The sequence below is a fragment of the Gobius niger genome (genome assembly GCF_951799975.1).
Source record: "Gobius niger genome assembly, chromosome: 3".
Lineage (NCBI taxonomy): Eukaryota > Metazoa > Chordata > Actinopteri > Gobiiformes > Gobiidae > Gobius > Gobius niger.
In genome coordinates this window covers 2816652-2840888 of record NC_136854.1, presented here as the reverse complement: position 1 = coordinate 2840888, position 24237 = coordinate 2816652, and the positions used below count along the sequence as shown (strand labels likewise).

The window sequence follows — 24237 nt, the reverse complement described above, 5'->3', positions numbered from 1 at the left end:
TCGATTAAAGGTTGATTGAGGTCGGCTGAGGTTGAAAAAGGTGACATGAGGGAAATTGAGGTCGAAATAGGAAGACTGAGGTCAATTACAGTTGATTGAGATTGACTGAGGTCAAAAGAGGTTGACTGAGGTCAACTGTAGTCGATTGGGTTGATTGGGGTCAACAGTGTCAAAAAGTTACGTACCAAATGACAGCACAGTGTTTTCTTTACAAATTTCCCTACAAGGACAGTAACGTATACAAACAAACAAACTCCCTGAAAGGGACATTTTCTAAGTGTGTCATTTATTCATGGCAAAACAAATATTTTCCTCATATTCTACACAGAAATGGTCATCAAATGAAGTACCATGGACAGATTCATGGGTCAAAATTTGCTCCGTATAAAGCTTTCAGTGTGTACCTTCAGAATGCAGGATTTAAACGACCAATGTAGTGTAATAGCTTGTGGGACCTGAACTCAGGACCTCCCATACCAAAGCCCACAGCCATGACCACTAGACCATGAGGAAGGCTCTCATACTCCACGTGTATGAACTAGACAACCTAAAATAGTGTTTTAGGTCAAAGCAATGCCCAGGGAGTTCATCAATTTGTTTATGATCTGTTTTAATTATAAACTTGAAATTTACAGTAATCAATGTCAATAAACAAGTTTTAGCATCATTGACTCCAGGGTGCAATGAAATCTCCATATATTCGTAACTGGTGTGTCCGATTTATGACCAAGGGAATTTCCCTGAATTTAAAAATTGACATTTGGCACCCAGAGAATGGAGAAACGATTTGTCAATTACAAAAAATATGGTTTTCGTACATTCAGCACATGATGGTTCCAACGACACGGGGTGCACTGTCTATGACCCTGTTGTCTCTGAGTGAATAGGCATCGCCCTCAGTGACACCAGGGTCAAGCTTTGAGCACATAACTCCAGCCCCAGAGACCTCCCCCCAAAGAGGTCACTGAAGTGCATCAAACTCACCCACAGATCCGGGAAGGACCGGGAGGAATAGCTCGACACTCGACGAGGCCCCCGGACAATTTTTCTGGTAACAACTACTTTTTTCGCCATCGCAGGCCGAAATGTGAGCCAAGAAGCACCCCGATCATGTTAAATGAGCAATCAGGGACGGTTTGGGACCAAAGTCATTTTTTCTTTTTTTTTTTTTAGAACTTAATTTTTATTGTGTTTTTCAAACAAGATACATTAACATTAAGTCCCTTTTTTTTTTTTTTTTTACATCAAAGAACAAACACACACACAAAAAACAAACAAACCAGCAACCACTTAAATGCAGGGTCTTAGCATCCGAGAAAAATACTCATTGCCCACGTGAGATAAAATGAATTGTAAGAGAATAATATAAGAGAAAATGAAGCCAAGAATAATTAAAATAAAATAAAGCAAAACAACCCAGATCACTTCTTATTGTATCAGTAGAGGTAGAACGGGTTTCCAGCGTTTATCAAAGATAGGCTTTTGTAACCTCAATGAATATGTTATTTGTTCCATTTGATATATACTCCATACTTTCTGAATCCATATATTGTAAGTCGGTGGCTCTGGTTTAAGCCATCTAATAGTTATGCATTTCAATGCGACTGTAAGTAATATATTTAAAAGGTACTTATGGTCTCTGCTGACAATCCTCTTAGGTATTGCTCCCAGCAGTGCTACTGTGGGAGTAAGTGGGATGTCATGTTTGAATATAACTTTAAGCGCATCAAAAACCTCTTCCCAGAATAATATTAATGCGGGACATTGCCAAAATATGTGGTTGTGGTTAGCATTGATTGCCCCACAGTTTCTCCAGCATGAGCCAAGGTGGGGCAAACCCATCTTGGCAGTTATTTCTGGTGTCCTGAAAAATCTAGTGATCACTTTCCATTTAAACTCTTTCCAAATGTTCGAATTTGTGGTTAGATGTGCCTCAGTACATATCTCCTCCCATATATCCTCTGGTATAGCTATTGTCATCTCCGCTTCCCATCTTGTTCTTATGTACTGAGAGTCATTTGTGCACATACTTAAAAATATAGTATATAGCTTGCCTATAATTTTCTTATCAGTATTAACTAATTGTCTCACAAGAAACTGTTCTATAGGAGTAGGGTTTATACACCGTTTCCAGTCTTTATGGGTTGTCAGAAATGATCTTAATTGTAAATACCTAAAGAAATCCGTATTGGAAAGACCAAATTCATTTCTTAACTGCTCAAATGTTTTTATATTCCCATCTTTAACTAACTGATATATACAAGTTAATCTATAATCGGACCATTTCTTGAATGCATTATCTAACTTGTTTGGTGCGAATGTTTTCATTAATCCAATATTTGTCAACAATGAAAGTGACTTTGGCAACCCAAAAACAGATCGAATCTTGTTCCAAACCTTCAGTGTATTTTTTGTCCAGATTGACATTTCTTTTATAGGAGAATCTGAAAAGGGCATGTTTTGTAAAAGGTCTACACACTGAGAATTTTCTATATTAAGCCAGCGGGTTGTTGTGTCATTCTGAATCCAGACTATCAATGCTTTCAGTTGGGCAGCCCAAAAATAACATTTTAAGTTTGGGAGTTTAAGACCACCGTCTGGTTTGGCTAACTGTAAAGTCTTAAGTCTAATTCTAGGGCGTTTCTTCTGCCATATGAATGAGGATATTAATTTGTTGAGTTGATCGAATGTTTGTTTTGGGATCTCCACAGGTAACATCTGGAATAAGTAGAGAAGACGAGGCAGGACATTCATGCGTATACTTTCAACACGACCCAATAATGAGAGCGGAAGAGAGGACCATCGTTCTAGATCTCTGCTAATATTACGAATAATTTTGTCATAGTTTGCCTTATATAAATTTTTTAAAGGTGAAGTTATATAAATCCCCAAGTATTTAATTCCTTCGGTTGGCCATCTGAGTTCACTTTGAAGTTTGAAGTTGTTTGAGACAAGATTATAAACCCTCGTGTTGCCTTCGCGGGTCTTTTTGACCCGCTGTCATGTTCCGGGCATTTGGATGCAAGGTGACACAAGGGGGAGCCCTTCCAACCTTCTCAGTGGAAATGTGAGTTGACTTTCTTCAGAGTGAGACTTTAGGTCAGACACCATGAGTGACAGTAACATGACACTAAACACAGTGAGCTCTTTGTTTCCAGTAAAAAGGCTGAGGCCTCATTGCTCTTCAGTCACAGACTGAGAAGTGAAGAAGGAAGTCATGGAGCTTCTGCTTTAGACAGAACTTCAGACTTCTGCTGCATGTTGGGGTAGCATTGTTGCAATCTGTAAAGCACTTTGTGATATCTTTCCACATGAAAGCTGCTTTATAAATAAAGTTTGATTGATCATATTCTGAAACTAAAATCTGTAGTAGAAACAAAATATGTGCAAAATTATTATTACAATTACAAAAAGAAAAATTATTGAAAATCATGTATCTAATCAAAAAAAAATGTTTTTTTTTTAATTTACCCTCATTCTAAAAAAAAAAAAAAAAAAAAAAACCCTAACCATTTGTATCTGCTGTAAAGTCATGTTTGTCCCAGTTCCTCTGAGTCGTGGTGGGTCCTGGTGGACCATGACAGATGTGGACAGGACTGTGGTAGATCTACTTTTACTTTGGAGAAAATAGTTACTATAGTAACTGTTGAAGAAATGAACCTCATGAGCTTCTTCTGTAACATCTGTTCACATCAGTCCTGCTGCACCACGACTCAGAGGAACTGGGACAAACATGACCTACAGCAGATACAAATGACCTGGGTTTGTTTTTTTGTTTTTTGTTTAGAATGAGGGTAAATAAAAAAAAACTAATGTTTTGATTAGATACATGATTTTCAAATATTTTTCTTTTTGTAATTGTAATAACAATTTTCCATATATTATGTTTCTACTACAGATTTTAGTTTCAGAATATAATCAATCAATCAATCAATCAATCAATCAATCAATCAATCAATCAATCAATCAATCAATCCATCCATCCATTTTCTTCTGCTTTATCCGGGGCCGGGTCGCGGGGGCAGCAGTCTCAGCAGAGATGCCCAAACTTCCCGATCCACACACACCTCCTCCAGCTGTTCTGGGGGGACCCCGAGGCGACACCAGGCCAGCTCGGAGACATAGTCCATAGTGTCCTGGGCCTTCCACGAGGCCTTGTCCCACTAGGACATGCCTGGAACACCTCCCGCGGGAGGCGACCAGGAGGCATCCGGAACAGATGCCCGAGCCACCTCAGCTGGCTCCTTTCGACGTGGAGGAGCAGCGACTCTACTCCGAGCTCCTCCCGGGTAACTGAGCTCCTCACCCGATCTCGGAGGGTGCGCCCAGCCACCCTGCGAAGGAAACTCATTTCGGCCGCTTGTAAACTGTGTTGGTGAAGCACTGCTTCCCCCTCCTGAGGCGCCGGATGGTTTGCCAGAATTTCTTCGAGGCCGACCGATAGTCTTCCTCCATGGCCTCCCCGAACTCCCCCCAGACACAAGTTTTTGCCTCTGCGACCGCACGAGCTGCAGCACGCTTGGCCTGCCGGTACCTCTCAGCTGCCTCAGGAGTCCCACAAGCCAACAAGGCCAGGTAGGACTCCTTCTTCAGCTTGACGGCATCCCTTACTTCCGGGCGCCACCACCGGGTTCGGGGATTGCCGCCGCGACAGGCACCAGAAACCTTACGGCCACAACTACGAGCAGCCGCATCGACAATGGAGGAGGAGAACATGGTCCTCTCGGACTCCATGTCCCCCGCCTCCCCCGGAATCTGGGTGAAGTTCTTCCGGAGGTGGGAGTTGAAGACCCTACTGACAGAGGGATCCACCAGACGTTCCCAGCAGACCCTCACAACACGCTTGGGCCTACCAGGTCTGACCGGCTTCCTCCCCTGCCAGCGGATCCAGCTCACCACCAGGTGGTGATCGGTTGACAGCTCAGCCCCTCTCTTCACCCGAGTGTCCGAGACACGCGGCCGGAGGTCAGACGACACAACTACAAAGTCGATCATCGACCTCCTGCCTAAGGTGTCCTGGTGCCACGTGCACTTATGGACACCCTTGTGCTCGAACACGGTGTTCGTTATGGACAAACTGCGACTAGCACAGAAGTCCAATAACAGAACACCACTCGGGTTCAGATCGGGGAGGCCGTTCTTCCCAATCACTCCCTCCCAGGTCTCACTGTCGTTGCCCACATGGGCGTTGAAGTCCCCCAGCAGAACAATGGAGTCCCCAGTCGGAGCACTATCTAGTACCCCTCCCAGGGACTCCAAGAAGGCCGGGTACTCTGCACCGATGTTGGGCCCGTAGGCCGAAACAACGGTGAGAGACCTGTCCCCGACCCGAAGGCGTAGGGACGCGACCCTCTCGTCCACCGGGGTGAACTCCAACACGTGACGGCTGAGCTGGGGGGATATGAGCAAACCCACCCCAGCCCGCCGCCTCTCCCCGCGGGCAACTCCAGAAAAATGGAGAGTCCAGCCTCTCTCCAGGAGTTGGGATCCGGAACCCAAGCTGTGCGTGGAGGTGAGCCCGACTATATCTAGTCGGTATCTCTCAACCTCCCGCACAAGCTCAGGCTCCTTCCCCCCCAGTGAGGTGACGTTCCATGTCCCGAACGCCAGAAGCTGCGCATGTGGACCAGGTCGTCGAGGCACCTGCCTCTGACTGCCACCCAGTCCTCTTCGCACCCGACCCCTACGGATCCCTCTGCGGGTGGTGGGTCCACAGGAGGGCGGGCCCACGTCGTCCCTTCGGGCTGGGACCGGCCGGGCCCCGTGGGCAGAGACCCGGCCACCAGACGCTCGCGTTCGGGCCCCAACCCCAGGTCTGGCTCCAGGGTGGGGCCCCGGCTGCGCCATGCCGGGCGACGTCACGGTCCTTGAATGTGTCACGTCCATGGGGGTCTTCTGAACTGCTCTTCGTCTGACCTGTCACCTCGGACCTGTTTGCCATGGGAGACCCTACCAGGGGCATAAAGCCCCAGACAACATAGCTCCTCGGATCATTCGAGTACTCAAACAACCCCACCACGTTAAGGTAGCAGTTCACGGGGTTGGTCAATCAATCAATCAAACTTTATAAAGCGCTTTTAATACCAAAAGGTATCACAAAGTGCTTTACAGATTACAGCATTTGATATGATATAATATGACTCTCACATGCAGCAGAAGTCTGAAGTTCTGTCTAAAACAGAAGCTCCATAACTTCCTTCTTCACTTCTCAGTCTGTGACTGAAGAGCAATGAGGCCTCAGCCTTTTTACTGGAAACAAAGAGCTCACTGTATTTAGCCTCATGTTACTGTCACTCATGGTGTCTGACCTAAAGTCTAAGTCTGAAGAAAGTCAACTCACATTTACACTGAGAAGGTTGGAAGGGCGCCCCCTTGTGTTTCCTTGCATCCAAATGCCCGGAACATGACAGCGGGTCAAAAAGACCCGCGAAGGCGACACGAGGGTTAACATTCATGACCTCAGTTTTTCCTACATTTACTTTGTAGCCAGAGTAATACCCATATTGAGCAATAAGGTCTTTCAAATAAGGAATTGTTGACGAGGGTTCTGTTAGATACAATAGAACATCATCAGCGTAAAGTGATATCTTGTGCATCTCATTTTCTATTAATACACCCTTAATATTGCTATCGTCTCTAATGAGCTGTGCTAGCAGTTCTATACTGAGGACAGGGGGGACAAGGAGCAGCCCTGTCTACAGCCACGTTCTAATGTGAAACTTTGGGATCTGTATCCATTAACCTTAACTGCCGCCTGTGGAGATGAATAGAGTGTTTTTATCCATTTCTGAAAATTGGGTCCAACATTAAACCGTTTTAGCGTCTGTAGCAAATATTGCCATGAAACTCTGTCAAATGCTTTCTGTGCATCTAAGGATATAATCACTGATTCCAATTTTTTGTCTTTTAAATAAGAAATTATATTTAATAATCGTCTTACATTATCTCCATAGTATCTCCCCGTGATGAACCCAGTCTGGTCAGGGTGTATAATTTCGGTAATTATTCGATTAACCCGTCTGTCCAGTTTTGTTGTTAATATACTTAAATCTTTGTTTATCAAAGATATTGGCCTATAAGACTGAGAATCGGTGGGATCTTTACCCTCTTTATGAATAACAACTACGGTAGCCTCATTCCACGATGGAGCCATGGTTCCTGTCTCTAGGGCATATCTATACGTTTTTAATAGTAAGGGTGCCAACACATCTTTAAAAGCCTTATAGAATTCGCTAACATATCCGTCTGGACCCGGGCTTTTATTATTCTTTAGTGTTGAGATAACATCCTTCACTTCTGACTCTTCAATTGGTTTATCTAACTCCTCAAGAGAGGAGGCGGTCAATTCTGGAAGTTTAATACGAGCCAAATAATCTGCTAGCTCTGAATCGTCTAAGCAGGTATCAGTATTTTTGTACAATAATTTATAAAACTCTGCAAAGGAATTAGCTATATCATTTGGTTTTGTGACAAAAGTTGCTTGTGATTTTATTTTTTGTATGACATTTGTAGATCGTTGCTTCCTAAGCCTGAATGCCGATAGTTTGCTTGCCCTATTTCCATCCTCATAGTACCTTTGATTTGTAAACCTTAAATTTCCTTCAATTTTTCCGGATAATAGGCTATTAAGTTGTCTACGGGACGCGTTTAATTCCTTTGTTATTGCAGCTGTTGCTGCTCGTTTGTGTGCATTTTCTAGATTTTTTATTGTTTCTTCCAACTCATGCTGTTTGAAGTTCCTCTCTTTTTTCTTTGCTGATGCGTATAAAATAATGCGGCCCCTCAGATATGCTTTGGCACAGTCCCATAATATTAGGGGATTTATCTCTGGTATACTATTGTATTCCAGGTAGTTTTTAAGCTCAGTTCTGACAAGAGATATAAATTCTTCATCATTGAGGAGAGATGTATTAAACCTCCACTGTTTAGTTGTTTGTCTTTGTCCTATGTTCCATTGCAGTAAAATAGGTGCATGGTCTGATAGAGTTATAGGCATAATCTCAATGTCTGTTATTCGATGTATATCAACCTTGGGAGCGAAAAAATAATCTATTCTGGAGTAGGATACATGTCTACTTGAGTAGAACGTGAAATCTCTTCGTCTTGGAAACGTAGTCCTCCAGACATCTACCAGGCCGGCTTCTGCAACATAATGTTTAAGGGCTTTGCTCATTCTGGTTAAGGGTGCCTTGGAGGGTGGTTGTCTATCGGTTAGCTGCAACATTACACAGTTGAAATCCCCTCCCATCAGTAATAATCCAGTGCTTTGCTGTAAAATCATACTGAACAGCGTCCTAATACATTTCGGCTCATCTTCATTGGGTGCGTAGACATTAATAAGGGACACTTCAATCCCATCAATTAGTCCATTTACCAGTAAATATCTCCCTTCAGTGTCCTTAAATATTGATGTTTTGGTGAAATGTATCTGTCTGTGGATGAGTATGGAGACTCCTTTCTTCCTCCCGGATGGGTGGGAAGAGTAATATATTTTGTCCGCCCATGATTTTAACTTTTCGTGTTCCACATCTGACAGGTGAGTTTCTTGTAAAAATGCAATATGGCAGTTATTTGGTTTTAATTGACGAAGTATTTTCTTTTTCTTTATTGGGCTGTGTAGACCCTTCACATTGTAACTTATGATTCTTAACATGTCCATATTCACAGACTAATAATTATGATTTGACTGCAAGCTAAGAGCTGGTGAGACAGGAAGTGGAGATGCTGTGCTGACATATTTATATATGTAATGATAAAAGAAATAACTAAGATAGTAACTGGGCTCTTTGGAGAGGAATGTTTTACTCTGTAAAAGATAGAGTGACAGTAAAATAAAAAATAACCCTGCTGCTTTCACATTTGTTTCAGGATCCCCGGGGAACAGGGGGATCAAAACAAAAACACTAAACCTATAACCAACATGAACACTTAAAGAAGGCATTAGTTAAAGTGGGAAACTAGTCCCTAGCCACTAAGCAAGTGGCAAAAATGCGCAGTCTGGATTGAAGTGACTGCGTAGAGGAGGACAAAAGTAAAACAGATAAATGAAAAAAAAAAAGAAAAAAAAATGTTCAGGCCCCCGCACAACAAAAATATATATTTATATAAACAGCTCTTCAAAAACATTAACAATAATAGTAATAATAATAAAATAATAAAAAGATAAAATAAATAATAAAATAGAGGTAGCTGGTATCAGTGCAGTAGCCTATTACACTAAACAATATAACAGTAATATAACAACTCCAACCTGCATAATAGGCTACCAATTGTCCAGTTGTCCGTGGTTGTTTCATAAAGGCGAATAAGTTCACTCAACTTGCAGTTGCTGTCCAGCTGATACAATGCTCTTCGCATAAGCCATGGCCTTTCTGTGGTCCACGAAATCCTTGGTCTCCTCTCGGTATGTGATCCGAAACTTTGCAGGGAAGAATAGGCCATAGCGGATTTCTCTCTGGCCTCTCAGGATTTTCCGCACATCTGTGAATGCAGCTCTAGCCTTTGCCACATTAGGAGTGTAGTCGGGAAATATTGAGACGCGTTGTCCTTTGTAATACAGCGGGGCGTTATCACGCGCTTTCCGTAAGATCACCGCGACATCTCCATCATAGTGTAGTTTTGCTATAATCACCCGTGGCTTCTCGCTGTCCTTTGGGTTGTCACGAGCAAGCACTCGATGAGAGCGATCCACCTTGATCTCACGGTCGAGTTGTAGCATTGTTTTGAGAACGTTAGCAACAGCCGCGGGGGAGCTAGAATCAGGCTGCTCTTTAATTCCGGTGATCCTAATATTACAGCGTCTGCTTCGGCCCTCCATGTCCTCACACTTGTCTCTCAGCGTACTCACATCTTTTTGTAGACTCGCTACAGTGTCGCGTAGCGAGGTTACCTCATCGGACCATGATGACAAGCCGCTATCCATGTCTTGAATATCAGTTCTCATCTGCTCCATTTCTTCTCGGAGTGTTTTGGTATCATTAGCAAGTTCAGCTTTGAGCCCTTGTATTTCCGACTTCAGGACGCTGAAATCTTCCGCCAATGCCGTTTTGAGTTCTTCCCTTATTACTTCTTTAAAGTCCGCTCTTAATGATGCCAGGATGTCTGCTTTGATACTGTCAGCAGTCATACCTGGGTTTTCACTTGGTGTAGATAAGGGTTGGTCCACTTCGCTCGGTGTAGTCTGCCTCGTGGTGTTTCTTGTGACACGCCCTGGTCTGCTAGCTTCGTTGCTAACGTTACCGAGATACTTGTACTTCTGCAGTTTTTCCGCCATTAACTCCCAAAGATAATGCGCAGATTGGAACGGGATCTTGAACGTCACCTCTATGCTGCCTCTGCCATGGATTTTAGCTGTTTTATAACAAATTATTTACGGATTCTGCGGGAGCTCTGAAGGATGCGTCTTACTCCATGTCCTGCTCACGAGTGCCCCCGGACCAAAGTCATTTTTAAGTAAATTCCCGGAGGCAGGCAGCTTGAAAAGGGCGATCAGACGGTGCTCTGACAGATATATCCTTTATCTCGGACCCTCTGTTGACCGGTGGGAAGCCTGGATGTATTTAAACAAAAATGTACATTTGGGCATCCAGCTAATGATAAACTGATTGGACCATCGTGTCACACACTTTTTTTGGGAAAAAAGGGTTCAAATTAAGGATTTGGTTATGAAGGTTTCATTGGGTAGAATCACTGTGGGACACCGATGTTGCGATGAAAATGTGGTGTAAAAGGAACACTCGTCTGAGAACTGGGTGGGACCAAAGTGACAATTTTAACTCAGTTCCCTGACAAATTAACTTGGATTTAAGCTGTCAAAAAAAAACCACCCATTTGTCAAGAGTATCAGGGTCAGAGTCCCAGGGTCAGAGTATCAGGGTCACAGTTCCAGGGTCAGAGTACCAGGGTCAGAGTACCATGGTCAGAGTCAAAGGGTCAGAGTACCAGGGTCAGAGTCCCTTGGTCAGCGTATCAGGTTCAGAGTCCCAGGGTCAGAGTACCAGGTTAAGAGTACCAGGGCCAGAGTACCAGGGTCAGAGTACCAGGGTCACTGACAGTGTCACACTTGGAATCTTAACTCCGATTTAAACTGTCACAAAACCACCTCCCTGTCCATCAAATTCATAATAACATTCATACCTTTGTTATGAAGCCTTCTCCTCCCTGTCAGCATTAACATGGCTACAGCGCTGGGAAAGGGGCCGCGCCATCTGTCCCGGGGCTTATGGGAAATGTAGTTCGAACCTCTTTAATACAATCTCTCGGCAGTTATAATGTAAGTTAAAAATCATGTGGATCGGCCAAGTAACAAAAGCAGCTCAGAAAAGTTCAAAGACACATTCTGACCTGCTACATCTCAGTGTTAAACTATAGGCTCTCAGTCATCCAGGACTGTTTCTGCTGCTGCTATTTTGCTTCTATGTTGTAAATGTATCAAACATTAAACTGTAGTGTCTAAATAATGACCCGTCATCCACTCTGGAGGATCACAGTCCAATACCTTTACAACAAACACGGCCGTAAAACTATCAGAGTTTATGGTTTTATTCAGGTTTATCTGAGGTGAACGGCAGAGACTGGAGACTCAGCACGAGGTCACAGTGAAGTGTCTCAAATCAACAAACTCATGGGAAACATAAACCACAGCTAGAAGCAAACATTTAAAGTGGCTTTGTCTAAAATATAGAAACCACTTGAGCACTAAGTAACTGTTAGAGACACATTCTGCCTGAATAAAAGGTTTTCTTTGTACTCACGGTGGAATGTGGAGAGTTGATGATTCCTCTTAAAGTGACCCCAGTACAGTAATCATAAAGGATTACCAGAATAATGAAGTGGACGTCTCTCTTTGCCTGGAGCTGTGGGGCTCCTCTCTCCTCTGGGTCCGTGGATCTGTAAAGACGTGTTTAACCTGTCGGACCAGGAGCAAAGAGCAGCTCCGCCTCAGGTGACGCTGCATCAATAAAAGGAGAAAAGTCAATGAGTGATAGATCAGGTCTCTTTACTTACAACACCTTCAGAATGTTCTTTTATTTAAAGCAAACACACATATTTAACTTTTTTAAGTGCATTAGAATATTAGATTGAGATTCCTATACCTTTAAACAGTTTGAAGCCCAGATGATGATGCTCCTCTGAAGCTCAGGTCTGGTTCCTCCTTGGCTGTGATTTCCAGACTCTTGAAGTTTCAGGTTCATTGGTTAAAACAATGATGTATATGTCCAATCATCACACAGGTCAGAGAGAAGGCGGGTTCTGTGTCAGAGATGAACGTGCTGTGTCTGAAATGTGAAGATCAATGCTGTATCATGCTGTGGGGCTGTTTTGCTGTGGGAGGGGCTGGTGCACTTCACTAAATGAAGAAAGAACTCACCGTGGAAATATTGGAGCAACATCTCCAGAGCAGGAAGTCAAAGCTCGGGGCAGATGGGTCTAAAAAAGAGTCAATGTTGGAATCGATCCAGTCATCTTATGGATGGGAACCTAGCACTCCACCAACGGAGCTATACAGGCTGTGAGAGACACAGCTCTTTAATCTTATCAAAGACTGCACTGGTGTGTTTGCAGAAAACAGAATTACAGTTTGGGCAATAATATATTGAACCATTTGTAATTAGGGTAAATTTCCCTGGCCGCCCAAAGATTTGTTGAGAGGGTGCTCCAGCCCCAAAGCACCCTTGATGTATGAAGCAATATTTTGGTGAGACCCATATAGCACGAGGAGCACACAGAGAGACGGACAGGAAAGTGCCTAACTGATTTAGAAAAAGCTGAATTTGGAGGCAAAAACGTCCAAATTAAAACTTCTTTTGCTGACAGAGGGTTAGTCTAAAACTGTGGCTTTTGTGGATAAAGGGGGAAATTTTGAAAATTGAAAATTTCAGGAGAAACTCTGACTGAGTCCAACATGCTGCCAGGCAAAAAACTCTGGCTATTTTCACGGAGGATGGGCGGGCCACTTACAAGCCAATTTAAAAGCAATTTAAAGGCATTTTTGGCGATAGCGGCTGCGTTTTCACACCAATAGGTCCAGCTGGGGAATGTGCACGTGCGCCGGATTGGGTCTGTTCCAGTCAGACAAAGTCTGTGAAAGATATGAGGCTTTGAAATTTGCTGAAAATGGCCTCTCAGTTGCAGCCTTGTCATGACCAAGCCCAATAATAGCCCAATAGTTTTTTTAATGATACGGCGCATATTAATACACAGGCAACAAGAAAAAAAAATAGATGTGCCTCTGAAACTTTATTTTCCACATTGATTTGTTTCTTCTGAATAGCACCTGGTCCTACAAACGATGGAGATCCAGTGAGCACCCCCGGCCCACCCGTTCTGCTGCAGCGGCTGGATGGGAGGATGACCATTATGAAAAATTAGTTGTGTTAAAACGTCTACTAGTATTACATGACTTTTTATGTATCGTTACTTTATGGCGATAGTAAAGGAAATGGGTCTGAGCCGCCTGATCAGCCCTGACAGAGCGGCTAAAAAGTGGGAGAACCTCAAGAAGACCTACAAGGTTTGTCTTTTTGACGCTTTGTGTGTAATTTGTGTATAATGTGAAGCATATAATTCTACAAAACTCACTGTTTAAAGGAGCTCAGGCAGCCAAGAAGGGAATCTGTACATGGCCTTCATGGACGAGTGGAAGAAGAAAGACATTATTGAAAGGAGGCCTTAAGAAATCCCGTTTGAAGTTTGCTAGAAGTCATATGGAGGACACAGCTCCATGTGGAAGAAGGAGCTTTGGTCAGATGAGACAAACGTTATGTATGGAGCAAAACTAACACTGCTCATGGTCCTGAGTGCACCATCCCGTGTCAAATATGAGGGGGGGGCATCATGCTGTGGGGCTGCTTTTCCTTAGCGGGGACTGGGGAGATTGTAAGAATAGTTTTGAAGATAGATGGAGCCAAATACAGGGACATTTTGGAGGAAAACCTGCTGGAGTCACAAGAGAACTGAGGCTGGGGTGGAGATTCACCTTCAGCAGGACAATGACCCTAAACACAAAGACGAATCTACAAAAACAAACATGTTAATGTGTTAGAATGGCCCAGTCACAGTCCTGACCTAAATCCTATTGAAAATCTGTGGAAAGATGTGAAAACTGCTGTTCACAAACTCTCTCCTAATATGACAGAGCTGGAGTTGTTTTGTAAAGAGGAATGGGCTAAAATGTCACTCTCTACATGTGCTAATCTTGTAGAGTCAAACCCCAGAAGACAAAAGGGGGTTCACAAAGTATTCATTCATCTGTATGATACTTATGCACGCCCCACTTTTCACTTTTCTGAAAAATAACAGAATCATGTATCATTTTGCTTTCCCTTCACAGTTGTCTGTTACTTGTGTGTGAATGTTCAGTAAAAAAATCACAATCGAAATAATCAAAATAAAATCTTTATGTTTATGGTAAACATGACAAATGTACAAAAGTTCAGGGTGTGTGAATACTTTGGCGAGGCTCTGTATTGTATATACAGAGCGAACACTCCAGCCCCCCCTGCTGGCTTTGGAGAGCAATAGGTCGGCACAGGCACTTGTACCGTGGCCATCTTTACGCACCTGTTTCTGCCAGTCTGGTTTTGTCCTCGCACACCGAGTCTGAGCCGCGCTGTGTCAACAGAACACACTGAGCACATCTGGCAGGAGCGCACACGTACAGATGTTCTCCTGGAATCACAGTGTGTCACGTGGCCAGAGCGCACAAAGTGTTTGTAAACGTGAGCAGAGCAAAAGCCAGATGCTGATCACTGATCAATAATGTTTACAATTGATCTTTTCTCCAAGAGTCTCAGATCAACTAAAGTTTAATTAGCGTTATTCTCCTCATCAAGACACTTTCACTTCCGGGTGTTCGACGCAGAAAATGATTCATCGTAATCAATAAAGGTTCATTGTTGTATTTCCTTTGTTGGCCTTGTGTATTATCAAGTGAATGTCTGATATAGACAAATGAAAAAACATAAGAGTCAGTATTGGTTTATATTGCAACAGGACACAATATGTAAAACTCAATTTTTATTTTGCATATTGTTTTTAAAATGTCAAATTCAATGAACACAAAAGTACATGGCCCGGTTTAAAGGTTGGACTTGATTTTGGTGATGAATAATGTTGTAATTGTAATAGTAGTAGCAGTAGCAGTAGTGGTAGCAGTAGTAGCAGTAGTAGTAGTAGTAGTAGTAGTAGTCGTAGCAGCAGTAGCAGTAGCAGTAGTAGCAGTAGTAGTAGTAGTAGTAGTAGTAGTAGTAGTAGCAGTAGTAGTGGTAGTAGTTGTAGTAGTAGTAGTCGTAGTAGCAGTAGTAGTAGTAGTAGTAGTAGTAGTAGTAGTAGTAGTAGTAGTAGTAGTAGTAGTAGTAGTAGTAGTAGTAGTTTATTCGGTCACTTCCTTCCTTTAAACATTAAACAAACATTTTCAGTTCTTTGTGAACAACACGACCGAAAGGGTTTAGGCTGAAGTGAAAACTTATTGTGCCAAACTCAGTTTACAGACTTATACACATTTATAATGAACAATATCAAGTGTCAAACAGAAGAGAAATAAACATGTATCTAGAGTTAATAACAGACATTTCAATATTCCAACACAAATGTAAATATACATTTTGTTTTATGTTAATTTATTTGAAACTAAATCATGTCATCATTTCAATCTATATTCACCCGTTATGGATCTATTAAAGTCTTTTCACTTTCTTTTCTTATATATTCTTGTATTTTAGTAGATTTATACAACTTTTTGAAAGCTTTGACTTCTGTTTAGCTTTTGCTTTTTTGAAAACACCAGTTCCTCTGAGGTTACTCTGACTTTTCCTGTGTTCAAAATAAAATAAAAAAGACAGATGTGACCGAGAGTTTCCCTTCATACGGTTTAGTTATTTTAAAATGCGCTTGGAGGCAGAGTCTTCAGTTCAACTTTGTTCAACAAACTGGAAAATCAAAGTCTCACTGATTCTGCTAAAGTTATTGATGAGTTGAACAAAACGGCCTCAGGAAAAGGTCATGTGACTGAAGCTCATCTGTATAATTGAGACTCTGATCCTCAGTCTGACAGAGACACTGAGGAGCCGTAATAACAGAGCCAAAACCCAGGGATCAGGGTGTGAGTGAAGGTGGTGTTGAAGGTGTGGAGGTGGATCAGTTCCTCAGAGGAGACTGTGTAGAAGGACAGAGAGCCAGCAGCATAGTCCACATACACCCCTACTGTCCCAGAGGAGGAGCCGCGCTGAGGGAGGCGGGTTCGTTTGTTTTTATGCAAAACAGAGAAACCATATTTAGAGCAGGACAGACTCCAGGACTGATCATTGTGTCCAAACAAACTGTCATCACCTCGTCCTGTCCTCCTGATTCTTCTGTAAGACACTGATATAGAAACCTCTCCTCTCCACTGGACCTCCCAGTAACAGTGCCCAGTCAGACCAGAGTCACACAGAAGCTGAGCCCAGTTCTCAAATCTGTCCTGATGATCTGGATACGGCTGATCTTCTCTCACATGTGTGGCCTTCTTGTTGTTGTCAGACAGTTTGAGGTTCCTCTGAGCTGTGTTTGGATCCAGAGAGAGTTCAGTGAGATCTGAGGGAGAGAAAACACAGCAGCAGTTAGTCCCTCTTCACTCTTTAGAGGAAAACGACATTTATATTGATTTGAAATAGACTCAAAGATTCAAATATAAATATATCAACAAACACATTATCGATTTAATTATTGTTTCACTGAAGAATAAAAAAATGAAGAAATTGCACATTTTTAAGCCCCAGTTTGTAACATTTCACCCCGACAATAGAATAAAACAGGAGCATTAATTATTTCTTCTGTAAAAATGCTTCTGTTCCAAAGGCTTCACAGGATCATCTGAGTGAAGCTGAGCTCATTTATTTATGTTTCAGTTTAGTTTCTCTTCTATTTTCTTTCATATTAAAACTTGAATTCTTGTTTGTGTCGCGCTGTCGCAGATAAAGAAACATAATGAACATTTACATTTAAAATCTTAGAAAGTGGTTTATCAGGAACAAAACACGTCACAGACTCATGAAGGTGTAGATTTAGTTTAGTAAAAAGCCCAATATAAGACTAATGCATTATGATTATGTTCCTGTATATTACAGCTTTACTGACTAACAGCTTCATCAGCCTCTCTCAGATTAAAACATGCAATTTAACTTTAATATAAAGCTTTATTTAAACAGTTATTTCAAATCCTTGTCTAGACCTGGACTGACGGACACGAGGACTAACTCAGAATCAGAACAGGTTTTATTGCCTTTGTTATGAACAGGTTCACAGACTAAACCAGGACTATAAGGACTGGACTGAGAGAGACTACAGGACTAAACCAGGACTATAAGGACTGGACTGAGAGAGACTACAGGACTAAACCAGGACTATAAGGACTGGACTGAGTGAGACTACAGGACTAAACCAGGACTATAAGGACTGGACTGAGTGAGACTACAGGACTAAACCAGGACTATAAGGACTGGACTGAGTGAGACTAGACGGGTTCATGTATAAACACAGTGTGTCAGACTTTGAGAGAAGCTTCAGTGACGCCGTGGATGCTGCACTTTCTCTCTCCCGTCTTCATGATTCTCTCTCTCTTTGTTGCTGAACCTGAGGCGTCTGCAGCTCTTTCCCCTGTGACCCCGAAGACTGACTTGCTTTGCTTTACCCTCTTCATCTCTTCCTCTGCTTCAGTGAGGAGGAAACGTTAGGACCAGAGAGACTGTGTCACAGAAAGAGCCTGTGCCAGTGGTTCCTACACGTTTGGAGGCTGTTTGTGTGAACGGGTAAAGCTGAGGGTTTTGCTTTGTCCCAGTGACCGGCACATTCTGAACATCAGACTCTGGTTTGGACTCTGCGCTCTGGCCCCGCCCCCTCTGCGGCGCCCTCACTGTCAAACCACTGGTTTCAGCACAGTGTTTATATGAAGACTCCATTACCCAGAATGCTTTGTGTGAACGTTATACTCACACTTCCTGACTCCTGGTTTTAACCTCTCAGCTCCAGCAGAATCCAGTCTGAGGAAACACACTTCAGTTAAACAGGGCATGCAGATGATGTCACACAAGAACAACTAATGCCACGAATCCACATTTGTGGCCGAGGATCAGGAATGTGAGTGATTCGGGGTAGAGGTTTCATGCGCCGCCACAAACTGTTGTGACCTGTTACTGCGTGTTACGATTAATGGCACGAATTGTTACGCACGGTCACGAATATGCGTCCCGCACTGCTGCGTGCTGCTGCGCGCTGTTGCGAGCTGCTGCGAGTTATTGGGAATTGTCACATTCTGTCAAAAATCTGTCAAGAATTGGGCGAATGTGGAGAAGATCGCTGACGCGCACACCGGGTTGGAGGCGGAGCAGGGACGTCTCGCCCCACCGTGCTCTCCTCTGACTCGTTGGGCTCTTGCCAAATCGGGTTAAACAAAAAGCAAATAGACCAGCTCAGCGTCGGGCCTGTCCATATACAGAAGAATAGCAATAGTTTTTCAGTCTATGGGACAGTGACACCAGTTCAACCCCACTCCTGTCACTGTGTAACACGGGCAAACGCAGACTGAATCTATGAAGACAAACACATCAACAAACGCAGGCGCTTCATGTCAGATAAGTCTGTGCAACAGCCGCACAATTTGGGCTGACTTTACTCCACAGAATAAGCATAAAACACTACACTCCCACTTTTCAGTTTTCTATTTTTTGAAAATTAACAGAATCATGTATCATTTTGCTTTCACTTCACAGTTGTCTGTTACTTGTGTGTGAACGTTCAGTAAAAAAATAAAAATAAAATCTTTATGTTTAGGGTTGTAAACACGACAAAATGTGCAAATGTTCAAGGTGTATGAATACCTACGAGAGGCACTGTATAAGCTTTAACTTATCCATGGTGTAGCTGCTTGAACCACGCGCTGTTGTTTTGGTCAGTGGAGGCAGCGTGGGAGATGCATTCAGGGACAGCGGGAAAGGCGCACTTCTTACTGTCCCTTTTTATTTCTCACAAACGCGGGGAAAATCGGGACAAATATCACGGCGGTGTGGCAATAGGGGTGGCAGGGACTGGCTCCCAAACATCAGGAGGAACGACCGCAGGAGGAGGAAAAGCCGGCGGAACAACTTCAGCACCTGAGGAGCGGCGGCGGCAGGTGCTGCTGTCCCGGGCCTGGAGCGCGGACTGGCCAAGTTTGTGTGACTTTTCTTTTACCTGCTACTGCAGGTACGAAAATGTACTTTTCGGCGTAGCTTGTGTTTCCATCAATTTTGTGTGTGAAAACAGTGATTCTGCTCTACGAATGCTGTACGAATGCTGTACGAATGCTGTACGAATGCTGTACGAACGCCCTCACGCTGAATTCCGAAGCGCCACTACTCATCCCGAAAGGACACCCTCCGCTGTGAACTCCACGAACAGAGGGTGATTCGTGACATTCGTGGAAGATTTTTTGACAGACAAAAACTTTCTCCACGAACATCACGAATGTCACAAACTGATGCGTTCTGTTAAGAATCCCATTAAGACGCGTTAAGTCATGTTACGAACGTCACGAATGACGAAAAAATGCCATTCGTAACGCATCGTGTCTATGTGTAAACCCAGCATTACAGGGTCATTGTGTCGCCCTGGATTAAGGGACCTGTTTTAAATTGATCGTTACATCCATAAGAATAAACAGTGAAGCCCAGCACAATACTAAAGTATGGTGAGGTACAGTTTGTCCTTTTCATGGCATTGATATCCTTTATGTGATTTCTTTATCATTAACATATAATTAGATGATGTTTCGAGGCCACTGGATGTAGATCTGGGAAACAAAAAGAAGAAACTGAATCTGAGTTAGCATTTAACTCAGACACTTTTATTCACTCATTTGTATCTGAAGTCAAATCTTTAATGCTCTGGACATTAATTAATGTTTTCTAAAGAGGCTTTGACAGAAACCTAAATGTGGACGATTAAACATCTGATCAGAATGTTAAATCTGAACATTCTGACTGATCAGAATGTGCGATGTTTGAGGCTAATGCTAACAGACTCAGAAGAGTCTCCCGGATGAGCCGACTTGCTAACTGGCATATACGTGAGGATCGAATGCTGTGTCTCCTTTTTATCGACACCAAAACATGAGCAACTGTCCTGACCTGAGAGTGGAGAGTGAGCAGTGGGGCTCCTCCTGTAGAGCAGTCAGGAGCTTTACTCCTGTGTCTCCTGGATGGTTGAAGCTGAGGTCCAGGTCTGTCAGATGGGAGGGGTTGGACCTCAGAGCTGAGGCCAGAGCAGCACAGCCTTCCTCTGAGATCAGACACCCTGACAGTCTGAACAAACAGGGTTAAACAGAGTCATAGAAATGTCAAACTCACAGACATGAAGAGTAAACCCTCTGACCTGAGCTGCTCCAGTTTACAGTGAGGACTCTTCAGTTCAACAGACAACATCTCCAGCCCCGAGTCCTTCAGGTCGTTGTTACTGAGGTCCAGGACTGTCAGACTAGAGGAGCTGAGGACTGAGGACAGAGCTTCACAGCTGCTGTCTGACAGGTTACAGCTGCTCAGTCTGGAGGAGAGAGCATCATTCAAAACAACGAAGTTACACCAAAAAAAGATTTTAGCTGAAATCATTTTTTTTTTTTAGATTAAAGACTGGATCTCAGTTTGTAAAAACCTCAGGTTTACACAACCTCTGAACTCTTTGGACCTATCGAGTTTCTAAACACAGGCTATAGACAAGACTTTGGCTCTGAGCAAAATCTTTAGATCCAGAGCTGACGTAGTAAGTGGCTGGACAGACAGTCTTGACCATAGGTGATGTTAAACTGTGGTCACGTCTCCTTTTTCCTCCTTCAGACTGTACCAGAGTGGAATGTTTTCCACGGACCGAGAGGAAGTGGGAGAACACGTGCTGGAGTTTGCAAGACTGTTGGTATTTTCTCTTTCTCTCTGACTCAGTGTTTAATAGTGGGACGAATACAGTTTGTCCTGTGAGAGATGAGTCTAAATGCTGAATGAAGAAAATGAGGCGCGAGGTAAAGTTAGAGATGAGAAGATGCAGCGGCTTATGCAGCACAACTCGCTGCAGTCGCTTCTATTTTCTGTCAGCCACTGGCCGTGGACACTGGCACAACAGTTTGGTGCAACATGACAACCTCATTTGGACCAACGCTGTTGGACAAGGCACAAGATACAACCCTATATGTTTGGCTGTGACGACATAATTTCTGTACAATATTCACATAAAAAGTTACAAACTACCAAACACCGACAAGAATACGGATAATGTGTTTTAATGACAGAATCTTAAAGCTTTACACACACCTTAAATAACAATAACTGTGAACATATATGTGACAAATAAACATTTTTACAGTTGACAAATGACGACATTTGAAAATAAAGACAAGCATCCAAACCTGAGCTGCTCCAGTTTACAGTGAGGACTCTTCAGTCCAACAGACAACATCTTCAGCCCTGAGTCCTTCAGGTCGTTCTTACTGAGGTCCAGGACTGTCAGACTAGAGGAACTGAGGACTGAGGACAGAGCTTCACAGCTGCTCTCTGACAGGTTACAGCTGCTCAGTCTGGAGAGAACACACTGTTTTAGGAGAAGTTTAGAAGGTTCATACTTACATAGACCTCACTCACAGAGCTTTGTTGGAGGCTTTGACCACTGGCAGCAGCCTCAGCAGAGCCTCCTCTGAAGCACAGTATTTCTTCAGCTCAAACTGCTCCAGAGCTTCTTCTGATGACAGTAAGATGAAGGCCAGAGCTGACCACTGAGCAGGAGACAGTCCACCTTCAGACAGACGTCCTGAGCTCAGGTACTGTTGGACCTGCTTCACCAGAGAACCATCATTCAGTTCATTCAGACAGTGGAGCAGGTTGATGCTTCTCTCTGCAGACACTTCCTCACTCAGCTTCTGCTTGATGTACTCAGCTGTTTTCTGATTGGTCTGGGAGCTACTTCCTGTCTGTGTCAGCAGACCTTGGAGAAGGCTCTGATTGGTCGGCAGTGAAAGACCCAGGAGGAAGCGCAGGAACAAGTCCAGGTGTCCGTTTGGACTCTGTAAGGCCTGGTCCACAGCCGTCTGGTGCAGATGTTTCAGTTTAGGTTTGGCTCTGAGCAGAGTGGACTTCTGTGTTTTTGTGGAGAGCAGGTTGACTCCAGTGTGGACGAAGGTCTGATGGACGTGAAGAGCAGCCAGAAACTCCTGCACACTCAGATGGATGAAGCAGTAGACCTTGTCCTGGTACAGGCCTGGCTCCTCTCTAAAGACCTGTGTGAAGACTCCGGAGTACACTGAGGCGGCTGCAGCGTCCAGCCCACACTCGCTCAGGTCACTCTTGTAGAAGATCAGGTTTCCTTTCTGCAGCTGCTCAAAGGCCAGTTTTCCCAGAGACTGCACCATCTTCCTGGTCTCTGGACTCCAGTGTGGGTCTGTCTCAGATCTTCCTTCATACTTGATGTTCTTGACTTTGGCCTGAACCACCAGGAAGTGGATGTACATCTGAGTCAGGGTCTTGGGCAGCTCTGCTCTCTCTCTGGTCTTCAGCACATGCTCCAGGACTGTGGAGAGGATCCAGCAGAAGACTGGCATGAAGCACATGATGTGGAGGCTTTGGGACGTCTTCATGTGGGAGATGATTGTGTGGGCCTCGTCTCTGAACCTGTTCCTGAAGTACAGCTCCTTCTGTGGGTCGCTGAACCCTCGCACTTCTGTCACCATGGAGACGCACTCAGCAGGGATCTGATTGGCCGCCGCGGGGCGTGTGGTTATCCAGAGGCGAGCGGAGGGAAGCAGGCTCCCCCTGATGAGGTTCACCAGCAGCTCCTCCACTGAGGCGCTCTCTGTGGGCTCCGTCAGGGCCTTGGTTTGGGTGAAGTCCAGAGGAAGTCTGCACTCGTCCAGACCGTCAAAGATAAAGAGCAGCTGCAGATCTTCAAAGCTGCTCACTTCTTCTGTTGCTCTAAAGAAGTGATGGAGCAGCTGCACCAGGCTGAAGCTCCTGTCCTTCAGCACATTGAGTGCTCTGAAAGTGAAGGGGAACAGCAGCTGGACGTCCTGGTGGGCTTTGCCTTCAGCCCAGTCCAGACTGAACTTCTGAGTGAGCAGTGTTTTCCCGATGCCAGCCACTCCCTTTGTCAGCACTGTTCTGACGGGCGCCTCTGTGTCCGCGGGGCCTTTAAACATGTCTTCACATGTGATGGCTGTCTCTGCTCCGCCTGCTTTCCTGGAGGCTGTTTCCATGTGTCTGACCTCATGTTCCTGGTTGACCTCTGAGGCCCCTCCCTCTGTGATGTAGAGCTCTGTGTAGATCTGCTGCAGGAGGGCGGGGCTTACTGCTTTAACCATACCCTCAAACACACACTGACACTTCTGCTGTAGGTCACGCTTCAGTTTACGCTGAAGAACTCCAGAACATCTCCCTGAATGAAGACACAGACAGAGCCTGAGTCTCAGAGAAGATCAAATGACTGAGTGAAATGGACCTACTGCTCCACAGACGCTCAGCCAGCTCCTTCTGCTGCCTCCTCCTCAGGAAGTTCACAGTGATCTTCAGAAAAGCCTCTCCATCCTCATCCTCATCAGGCTCTAAGCATTCTGGGTAATCTGTGCTCAGAACCTTGTGGAGCTTCTTCAGCTCCTTCTGGACAAAAGTGACGATGTCCTCCTCCAGAAGCTGCACAGACACATTAGAAACAACACAAATGCAGTCAGTGTCAGATCTGTGTGAAACAAGTCCATTCATCTGAACATCTCCAAACTTCAGTGAAGGACACACCTTAAATATGGAGTCCAGCTGAGTGTGATGTTGCTGAGCTCTGAGCTCTGGAGCCTGCTCCACTCTGTGACAGAGACACAACAGAGAACTCACATCTGTCCATGACTTTATCATCCACAACATCAGGGAAACTCACGGCTCTGAGGAAAAGTTATGTGGAAGATCCTTAGATCGTTCACTGCAGAGCGACTCACAGACGGGACCAGGGTCAGACGGAGGATGTTTCTGGAGTGTCCTGAGACAGAATTGAACACAAAACTGTTCTTTATCACGAGGCTCTGAACTGTAATGGATTCTGGATCAATTCAAAAATGTAAAAATGAAGAACTCTTTTGAAAATGACACAGATCACAGATATTATGAAGGCTTTTACAAAAGAATCATTTACGTTAGCTAGTATAATTTATGACGTCATAATTTCAGCTGGAGAGCAGGTAACGTGCTTTTCAGTCATGTGACT

At 44.0% G+C, this 24237-nt stretch overlaps 4 protein-coding genes across 4 annotated transcripts in view; all 4 read right to left on the bottom strand.

The window, feature by feature from the left end:
- The window catches only part of LOC306960570 (protein NLRC3-like), a gene marked incomplete at its 3' end in the record, with an annotated part of 148548 nt that overhangs the window by 119945 nt on the left and 4366 nt on the right, over nt 1-24237 (bottom strand). The window lies entirely within an intron of this gene.
- LOC306960422 (protein NLRC3-like) overlaps nt 1-24237 on the bottom strand; it is a gene marked incomplete at both ends in the record, with an annotated part of 38212 nt that overhangs the window by 13537 nt on the left and 438 nt on the right. The window contains one exon of the mRNA XM_079552853.1: nt 23914-24012. Within this exon, the coding sequence (XP_079408979.1) occupies nt 23914-24012 (99 nt within the window). The remainder of the gene's footprint in view (nt 1-23913; nt 24013-24237) is intronic.
- On the bottom strand, nt 15986-17677 carry LOC306960424 (stonustoxin subunit beta-like; the record flags this gene model as incomplete). The annotated part of the gene is made up of 2 exons (XM_079552855.1): nt 15986-16572; nt 17611-17677. The coding sequence occupies 2 exons, from the start codon at nt 17675-17677 to the stop codon at nt 16043-16045; spliced, it is 597 nt and encodes a 198-aa protein (XP_079408981.1). The 3' UTR covers nt 15986-16042.
- LOC306960423 (protein NLRC3-like) lies at nt 19772-23347 on the bottom strand (the record flags this gene model as incomplete). The annotated part of the gene is made up of 4 exons (XM_079552854.1): nt 19772-19804; nt 20361-20553; nt 21407-21574; nt 21639-23347. The coding sequence occupies 4 exons, from the start codon at nt 23345-23347 to the stop codon at nt 19772-19774; spliced, it is 2103 nt and encodes a 700-aa protein (XP_079408980.1).